This window comes from Anneissia japonica, unplaced genomic scaffold, assembly GCF_011630105.1.
Source record: "Anneissia japonica isolate Jap-2015-1 unplaced genomic scaffold, ASM1163010v1 scaffold3798_len331662_cov138, whole genome shotgun sequence".
NCBI lineage: Eukaryota > Metazoa > Echinodermata > Crinoidea > Comatulida > Comatulidae > Anneissia > Anneissia japonica.
The window spans coordinates 65,250-75,586 of record NW_022746449.1 but is presented as its reverse complement, the minus strand read 5'-3'; the positions used below and the strand labels follow the sequence as shown (position 1 = coordinate 75,586).

Sequence of the window (10,337 nt, the reverse complement as noted above, 5' to 3'; positions counted from 1 at the left end):
TTCGAATATTGTTATAGTGACTGCATTAAGCTTTCAAAACAATCTGATAGTACTACGTTGTAACTGAATAAATAATTGTACAATGGAGCTTTTAATTAGTATCTGTATATAATTGAAGAAGAAATATGTGGTAGACACCATTAAAAATAATAACTGATGCCTAGTTGTTGTTGTCGTTCAAGTGGATTTGAATAATTATTCATTCATTAAACAACATTTATTTCCGTAAATATTAATATTTATAGTAAAACATTATTATAACAAGAATATATGTAAATAAATTAATAATATGAAAAATGATCAACTAGGATCTTTAATGGCAGATAAAAATATCTTTTCACGTAGGATACTCACAGAAACAACATAATTTAAATAAAAATATTAAAAAGGCAAATTATATGCCATGCTTAAAATATTGGAACCACTCTTCAAAAAATATTAATGCAAATGCAAGGTCAATAAACAGACATAGCGTTTCACTTGCTATGTACTAAAATAGCAATTGTTTGTATCCACCCTTTAGAATTTTGTGCACCACCCTTAAAATTTGGAGGACATTTTCTGAAATTTCACCATTCTTTAAAAATCCTGGTGAAAGGGTTGCCAATGGTGAACATACGACAATGAAGAGCGTGAAAACAGTTCCATAATAAAAATACTGTCCCTAAAGGTAAAATTTGACAATGTTAAGGGAGAACCTCAGACGACAAAAGAATTCCCCTTAAAATATGTTTTAAATGTAGTAGTATTATCCGACGACAAGCAATCAAGAAAAAACTAAACTGGAACAACTCTCTCGACGAAATGTTCAGTGTATCATACAAACGTTTAAATACCTGCCTCCGACCCAAGGGCGTCCCGATCCGTGGCTGAAAGTGGGGGACGAGATGAAAAATAAAGCCTTGGGCCGTGGGCCCCATCAATGTTTGGGGACCAGGGGGCGAAGCCCGGCGGATGCTCTGGCACATATAGCCTTTTAATTGATTTTAAGCAATGCAATTAACATTCATTTCCATACGAAATTTTTAAAATATCCAGTGGCGGATCCAGTAATTTGGAATAGAGCTGGGCCCAGAGAGGGACTTTTACAGATGGAGAGTGTAGCTGGACTACCACCTCAGCCCCACCATGGTTGGGGTAAGAAAATTTATGATTATGACACCTCTAGATTGCCGGAAATGGCACTCTCAGACCTAAATTCTAATTCTAATTTTCCTTTGTTTTTTTTCCCCATTTTTAAAATATAATTTTGAAAAATTAGTAAAAATTAGTAGATAATGTTAAACACTAGTATATACGTACGGGTCATAATAATATACAAAAAGAATAAATCGTTTATATTAGAAATTGTTCACTTTTGAGTTTGTAAAAATATTGGCCTAATAAGGATACATGCTTCCAATTTCAACAACGTTCAGTACATTGTTTTCACAATAAATTTAGCCTCTGATAGTCGCTGCACCCATAAAATCGATCTAGTGGGTTTCTGAGATGGTTACAAAATGTTTAAACAATTGCTTTTTTACTTGGTTTTGGTCCGGAAAATAAAATACGTACGGCACTTAAAAAAGTGAACAGACAAATTTCATGCGTAATTGTTATTCTTTCCATTCGCTTGTAAAAGTGGGGTTTTAATTATAGAAGATTGGTGAAAAGTGGGGGGGGGGGCAATCGATACCATGTCCCCCCCCCCACTTTGAAAAGTAGGCAAAAGCAGCTCTATTAGCTACGTTTTTTGTATTTCGTGCTAAGTTGCACGCATGTAATAAGGATACAATCTGTCTCTTATACACATCTGTAAAATGTTTAGCCCATAAATATGATGTGTGTGAAGAAAACATTAAACGATAATTTAATTTGGACCTTCAAAAAGCAGTTAAAAAGAAATGGCTATGAAATTTTAGGGGGGGGGGCTAAAGCCTGTTAAGCCCCCCCCCCCTCTAAATCCGCCCCTGAGGACGGGAATCCAGTTCCTCCCTCATTCGTTAACTCCAAACTGAAGGCAGCAATAGTTTTTTTTTGGGCCTCGACCTCTCACGTTACTCTGGCCATAGTTTTTGAATTGGGGCTGCAACCATACCTGGGCAGCAGAAATGGGGCGCCCCGAAGCGGAAATTCGCACTATGAGAAGATGGATCTCATGCAAGCCTTCCGCAATTACATCCGCATGTCGCATTTGTCGGTGTGAGATTTCAGCAATTAGCTTGGGCAATAAAACGCCGTGTAGTTCGCAAACACGCCTGTCAGCAGAGGGCTGCGGCAAAATTACACTCATAAGCTTTCATCTACAAATCGTCCTGGTTACCCTGTTGATACACCTTATCCACAGGCCTTTCAGCATGTCTGGGGCAGCACGTCAGGCAATACTGTCCAAAAATAATTACGGGTACCCTGTTGTACCTCGCAACACTCATTTCAGATTCAGTGAGTTTACTTCACTGAAAACGTGCCTGTGTCAGCGGCTGGCTGGGGCTACGTAGTGAAAATTATTTTCTTCGATATTGTACGTTTGCAAAATCCATTAAGTGCGACGGTCCTTTTGTCTTTTTGTCGTAATAAATCACGACCGAATCAAACTACATCTGATCATGTGTTACTTTATCGTGTACAGTGTATTGAGGGTGATGGTAAAGAGTGGGCGGGGCCATATAGTTAATTCTTAGCCCAGTAGACACAAATAGGCCTAGTTTTCCCATCCCAGCCATTTCCGGCCATCTAGAAGTCCCAATTAAAAAAAATGGGAGGAGAGGACACCCCTTCCATAGCCACCCCAGATAACACTGCGCGCTATAGTTACACCCAAAAATATTTAGCCACCCCCTCCCGAGTCGGACATATTAGCCCCCCCCCCCCATAAATTATATCCTACAGCCGCCACTGTCTACCAGGTGATACTGTAGGTACTCAGTAGAGCAATGAGCCTAGGCTTAGGCCTATACCAGCAGAACTTTTTTGTGGAGTGGGGGGGGGGGGGGTCGTTATTCCATCTATATGTTCCTATATTAATTGCTTATATTTGCTACAGTTGTACAACAACCCTTTAATTGTTTGTTTTAATGTGTTTTTTGTATTGCTTTGTTAGAAAGTTAGAAGTCCCATTCTACAGCTGAGTCGAATTCGTATCATGTATATACTGTTGACAGTGTTAATGTTTATTCTGTATTGCTGCACCAAAAAATCAGCTTGCACATTGAAAATGCTTGTTACAATATTATTGTTATCGGCATCATCATGAAACATGAAATCGGTACTACCATCATCACATTTACAAAATAATAATAATAATAATAATAATAATAATAATAATAATAATAATAATAATAATAATAGTATGCCCTTCACATTATCATTACTGTGGTCATTGGATTAAACGCCTATGGAACAAAAACTCAAGCTCCCTGGGGGAGTATGCCATAACGTTGCAGAAGCTACATCAGCGCATTTTGGCAATTAACCCTACCAGATACCCACTTATACTCCTGGGTGCAGAGAAGCAACGCAGATAAAGTGCCTTGCCCAAGGACATAACTGAAAGGCATAGGCCTACCTCTGTCAATAATTCTGACGGTTGTAGGTCCGTTACTTAAGCTTCTGTAAGAACTGAAAACAATAAAAATAATGCGTTATTAAGAAAGTGTATACATACGCCGAGATAAAATATATACACCATCGTGTTGGGATTCATGCGTTAATTGTGGAGTGCCAGTATCCGCCAAACATAATTCTCATGTCGCTAGATGCGCAGAAGTTATCCCACTTATTATCATAATATATGATAATGGGTGAGATAACGGATGGCAAAATCATGTTAATTACAATTTACGTGACTTAAGGTAACTCAAGGTCGGCAAAGTGGGCCGGCAGATGAGCCCGTTGAAAGCATTCATGTTTTGTAGATGTGTCTTAAATTTTGTGCTCAGTTGCACGAAAATAATACTACATTAAGTATATAAGTACTATATAATATATAAAGTAAACATAACTGAACTATAAATTTGAAAAGCAGCACACCTTCGTGCAAAGGTCGGTCGGCAAAGTGGGCCGGAAGATAAGCCAGTTGAAAGCATTCATGTTTTGTAAATGTGTCTTAAATTTCGTGCTCAGTTGCACGCATGTAATAAGTATACAATATAATATAATAAGTAAACATAATTTAACCATAATTTAAAAAAGCAGCTGCTGCACGTATTCGCTTTCAATTTTGTCAATATGGAAGGTGTCTTGTCGTCTGAAAATTCAGACATTTAAACATGCATATTTATTTTGTTAATGTCATACTAACCTATTGAACATGTATTCCTTTCCTGCTATCATTCTCTTCGTCATCTGACTTGCATGATGTGGCTCTATTTTAATGGCTATCAGAGAATCACATTCAAAAGTCGCTGGTCTGCCACAGGCAAATACTACAGATCCCAGGGCGGTGGCATGTCTAAATTCACATTTATCATTCCATTGGAGTCCTCCTTGAAGATAGCAGAAACTTGTTTCTACCTTTGATTTCTTTTTCGTTTTCTTTTTCGAATTATAATTTGTTTGCCCCGAAAAGTAGCCGACCCACTTTAATTTCTGTTCTGCTGGCCAAAATACTTGACGTAACCATGCAATTGCCTCTGTTTGTGCAACCAAAACTATGTCAACTGTTACATTTCCGGTAAATGAAGCCAAAAAAATAACCTCATATGTTCCATTTTTGTAATCGATGACTTTCCCAGCACTTCGTGTCGCAAGTTTTGAATTTGAGATCGTAGCAAACCAAAAGTCTCCTCCTCTTTCTAGTGTTTGGCCATTTTTATCCCTAGCTTTGATGACTATGCTAAAGAACTCACCAAAGTGAATAGCCTTTTCTCCAAGAACAGTAAATGTTGTTTGATCGCAATTGATTGATTTCCGGCTTCCGAGTCTAAGCTTGTAACCAGTACTGAATTGACTGTGCATGTTCTGCTCAAGCTTTCTCGCCATTACGTCAGAGAACATTGGAACCGCATTTATATGCCATTCTGCATTAATGGTATAATTTTTGATAGATTTTTGGAGCCTATCGTTTGCAGTAAAGTAGGTTTCATATCCGGTGGTGTGTAATACGTAGTGATATAACAAAACATAAACGAACTGTTGGTACGAACATAGCATAATCTTATAAATCCAGTTGGTTAAGTTGATAATAATGATAATGATAACTCTTTGGGATAAGTTGACTTAAGAAACCTCAACCGACCAAATAGATGAAAAAATGAACTACAGCGTGACAACATTAACATAGGAATACTAATAGACGTACAAAATCAACAACAACAATAATAGTAATAATAACAATAACAATAATTATAAGAAAAAATATAATTATATTAATAATATTAATAATAATAATAATAATAATAATAATAATAATAATAGTAATAATAATAATAATAATAATAATGATGATAATAATAATAATAATAATAATAATAATAATAATAATAATAATAATAATAATAATAATCTTCCAAAACGAGATTTTAAAAAAATATGTAATTGGAACTTATAGATGGCCGGAAATGGCTAGGATATGGAAAAGCTAGGCCTATTTTTTTTTTGGTCCGACTGCTCGACGAGCTTTGGCCGATGGTGTGGGGTAGAAGGGGGGGGGGCTTGACCAAACCGATGAGGGTCTTAAACCCCATGGCACCGCCACTGCTTTCATACTAATAATAATAGTAATAAATAATAATAATAATAATAATAATAATAATAATAATAGTAATAATAATAATAATAATAGTAATAATAATAATAATAATAATAATAATAATAATATATTATTTAAATAACTTAAAACTGCATAGACAGATAATAGTCAACATTGTAACATTTGAAAAGAAATCCATGGGCTTCATATTTAGGGATCTGGGATTTACTTCTTTCCAAGATGGGGCTTCTTTCTGAGATTGTTTTTTGCAAACTAACGAGAGGGTTACTTTTCAACATGAATGCCTCAAATATTTGGAAGGTGCTAGAATCGTATAGGGCTACTAAAACATTTTTCAACCATAGAATTCGAAGTTCTGTTGAATATTTTTTTTAAATCACAAATATAAAAACATTATTTTAAAAATTATAATGATCATTAAAACATACAGACGATTATCATATTAATTACATATAAACGATATAAATCAAATCAAGATTTTGATATAATTTAATAAAATAGACCTTGATTATTATATTTTTAATATAGGGTTTTTTTTTGGAGGCTTCTGTTCTCGATATTAAGTCCGCTGGCTTTCTTTCTCAGGTTTAACGGTATATATTTATACTAATCTGTTAACATTGCAAATATCATGTGACTTACCATCGCCATAAAACTAGAAATAACAAAAATCCGGAATCTACACAAGTGTTTTACAATTTGGTACTGCATAGTTACAAATAAACCTACGAAATGAGTTCCCAATTGCATTTCCAGTATCACTTTGTAAATGATTGATTTGTGAGGCAGACAAGCAGATGACTAGTGCACTGGACTCTGACCGATTTTACAAAAGCCTAGTACAATGTGATATTTGAAATATTCTAATAATGATTATGCCTAAAGCCGAGCACTCACTGCGTCGTATGTCGGTCGTACGACCGTCGCACGACGAATCCAACCTCGCTCTCTGTGAGCGATAAAAGACGCGACGCCGTCTGCAGATCGTCGGTGGCAGTCTGAACTGATCGTCATTAAAAACGATCCGTTGCGCGTGCGTCGTTCTCGCGTTGCGTTCTTTATAGAATCGACGACCGTCGTGCCCAGTGAGCGTCCTGCTTAACATTTTCAAAAAGTTCAGTGAAAAGACTATCAAGATGAGATATTCCTAAATTATTAAATAGTTACCTAATAATGCATTAGATAAATATAAACATCCATGGGTAATATACACTCTCTTTATTACGGTATTCTTTCAATTATATAAACACCAATTTTTTTATTATTTTTTTTTTTAATGATTTAACTTCTTTCTTTCGCCAAATAGATTTAACCCACTTTACGACGTTTCGTCCATCTTCGGCAAATTCATCAATTAACTGACGTGTTGTTATCACCATCATGGTTATCACAGGTGTAGTGCGGTGGCGTGCGCCCTCCGTCTGGTTTATATGGGCAGAACCTTTGCATTCCCCGCCTCCTCTGTGTTGAGTTATATTACTTGATATAGGCCTCTTTAAACATTGAGAGGCGCATAGATATATGCCTATTGGAATATTACTATAAGATCCATTCTTTGGCATTGGCATTTTAATATCGTTAAAGTTATCGCTATCATCAACGTCATTTTCACCGTGACCGACACACTACAACAATTCTCTATAGAAAGAGAGGTTTCTGTGGGAATTAAAGGGGTGCATCTTTTGAATTATATCAATTAATATAATAATAATAATAATAATAATAATAATAATAATAATAATAATAATAATAATAATAATAATAATAATAATACTAAAAACTTAGTTTATTTGATTTCATTTATAAACTCAAAAACACCAAGGAGTAAATTCACGAAAGGATCATCAACGGCGCTATCACATTGAGAATGCCTATTTTAAGAAATAAATCGTGTTTAAGCGATAAAAATGTTGATTTGAATGTCATTTTGTTTATAGTTTTGGTGACTCTAATAGTTACCCCATGGGTAATTATTAGAGTGGTGGGCTTAAATAGATTAACTTATTGGATGGGTTACTTTTAGAAGGGGGTTACCAATAGAGTAATGGGTTATTGTTAGAAGTTTTAATGTAAGATTTGAAATAAGTAATTTAATTACTTTCCACAATTAATTACACTATTTTATTTTTATCTTACAGATGCATTGTTTGTTGTTATTTTCCACACAGGTTATAATATGATAGTAGATTCTGATTGTAACTTTCCAAGAAAGTTCAACGTAGTCGTGATCTTATATATGCTCTCGATGCTGGCCCTATTTGGTGACTTTTACCGCAAATCGTACAGGGTAAAAAAAAACGGTGTGAAAAAGGAATAGCACCTGTACAGATTTATATATTCTATTTGGAAAACAATAGTAATAATATTAAATAGACTTACTATGTCTGTTGTTTAAATCAAACAGAACATTGGGGCTTTCCTCATTTAGGCCTACATAATGAGAAGTGATATTGAAATAAGAAAGTAAAAACAAATTCTGTATATAATAAAATTAAAGTTAAACAGAAATTTGAAAAATCACTTGACGCTACTAAGCCTCAAACGACTCACAATTTCTGTGCATGTGATATAACAATTTATTCAGATATAGACTTTATATTGGTACTCAGCAGCGTTGGCGTTGACCATAACAAGAAAATTAACAAAGTCAAAGAGATAAGCTTACCACAGAAATAATATGGTAAATAGCAAACACACAAACACACACACACACACCCACCCACAACACACACACATATATATATACAAACTTAAAAATTAAAAATACAATAACAGTTCTAACAGAATATGAATACAAACAAACAAGTATGCAAGAAGATGATGAAACTAAATTATGCGATTCGTCGATAGAAAGGGACACGCTCCGATGGCTCACATTTCCCTTACAGTATCTACTTTACATATCTCAATCACACACAAACCCAACCCCTTAATATTATTTTGCCAGATGAACAATTTGTTGAGTGTATCCCTTCCGAATAACTTTCCAATAAATATACTAAAAATATCACAAACATTCAGCAGAAAAATACCATACAAAATAAAAATGAGAAATCAACAACAACATAGGCTTAAATTTTACATTATAAATCATAATTTATTTAATATAATTATGGTCATTTCTGGGACAAATTTTGAAAAAGGTAGGAAAACGGAATAAAAAACAAACAGAATCAAAACAATGCTTTTTAAGCTCACTACGCAAGAAAAGCCAATGATATTTATAATACAATTTTGACATATAAATGTTTTAAATTTATAAGGGTGTTTAATATGAAGAATAATATGCGGTAAGCACTCGGTGATATGCAAATGAGTTTGGACATAAACCAAAATAATCGCAGGCCAATCTAAAAGCAGCTGCATTGAAGACGCTAGCCTGTTGGAACCTCTTTTTTTTACTGTTACAATGTGATTGATTATAGTCTACCAGGGCTAGCAAAAAGATTCGTATTCGTGTATGTATGTATATATATATATATATATATATATACTGTCTCTTATACACATCTAGATGTGTATAAGAGACAGGGCCTAATATGTTGTTATGATAGGCGGTTAAAATCTCATCGCATTATGAGAGTCAGAAAAACGGTATTATTTACTGATTTTGCACGGATTTCTAGTTTTTGATGTCTTCTATTGTGTTAATAAGTACCAAGGAAGTATAGGCCTACAATCGTTTTATAATAATTGCTGTGGTGTTCTATCAATGGAATTGGAGTTGGTGAATTGCTAGCCCAGCTGGATCGTTTGTGAGATTGGTTGATAGCTAGCTGTCAGTGCCTGTCACAACGCCTTTACCAGCACACGGTGACATCTAATACAATGGCTAGTCGTAGGGCTACGCCGACTGGCTATACCTGTATCGATCAACACTGACACCACACCTGAGGTAAATGATGATGCAACTACTGATAGAGAGATCTTACCTAGTGGTTCAGATTGTGTAGTTATAAATGAGTTATGATGCTACATACTAAATAATATGAACTCTATGACCTTTGACCAACTTCTTGAGCAGGATATAGGCCTACGGGAAGCTAAGGAAACGCTATGTATATATGTCATCGACGTAATAGCATTGTACATAAACCAAGAAGACAATCTAAAATAATGGTTAATGATATCCTGACATACTTAGTTAATGCTGACGTAATGAACCTGCCTACGTTTGCGGCAGCCAACTTGGCTAAAATACCGTTTGTTCCGGTCGACAAGATTGACGCTACTTTGTTGTTTCGGGAGATCCAAAAGCTCAAAGCTGATTTAGAAGTGGTTCGAACTGACATTGCCTATGCTGCAAATCAAAGATGTGACATCTCTAAACAGGTACAACAGGTAATTCAATCACATAATACCGAACCTAAATTGTCTAAAGTGAGTGATCGCCCTAAGTCGTTTGCACAAGCTGTTGCTAAGCAACAGCCTGTTAACCCCTTACAAAAACAAAGCGAAAGGGAAATCCCCTGGTTCCGACTGAGGGCGTTAATCGCAAGCATGTTGCTTCTGCGTCGGTACTACGTGAGAATGCGGATAATTCACGAACTGTGTTAAATGATAGGCCAAGTAATGAAATTCGTGTTGATATGTTTGAAGATGATGGAGGATTCCGGTTGCAGTGTAACTCGCAGAGTCGACGTAA

The 10,337-nt window shown here is 35.3% G+C and overlaps 1 protein-coding gene across 1 annotated transcript in view; it reads right to left on the bottom strand.

Moving 5' to 3' along the window:
* The window catches only part of LOC117120216 (NXPE family member 3-like), a 15,192-nt gene extending 8,744 nt beyond the window's left edge, over positions 1–6,448 (bottom strand). Inside the window, exons 1-3 of the mRNA XM_033265230.1 lie at positions 6,335–6,448; positions 4,283–5,112; positions 3,548–3,600 (exon numbers count right to left, since the gene is read on the bottom strand). Coding sequence (XP_033121121.1) covers positions 3,548–3,600; positions 4,283–5,112; positions 6,335–6,442 — 991 coding nt within the window. The 5' untranslated portion in view covers positions 6,443–6,448. The remainder of the gene's footprint in view (positions 1–3,547; positions 3,601–4,282; positions 5,113–6,334) is intronic.
* Positions 6,449–10,337: the final 3,889 nt, after the last annotated feature.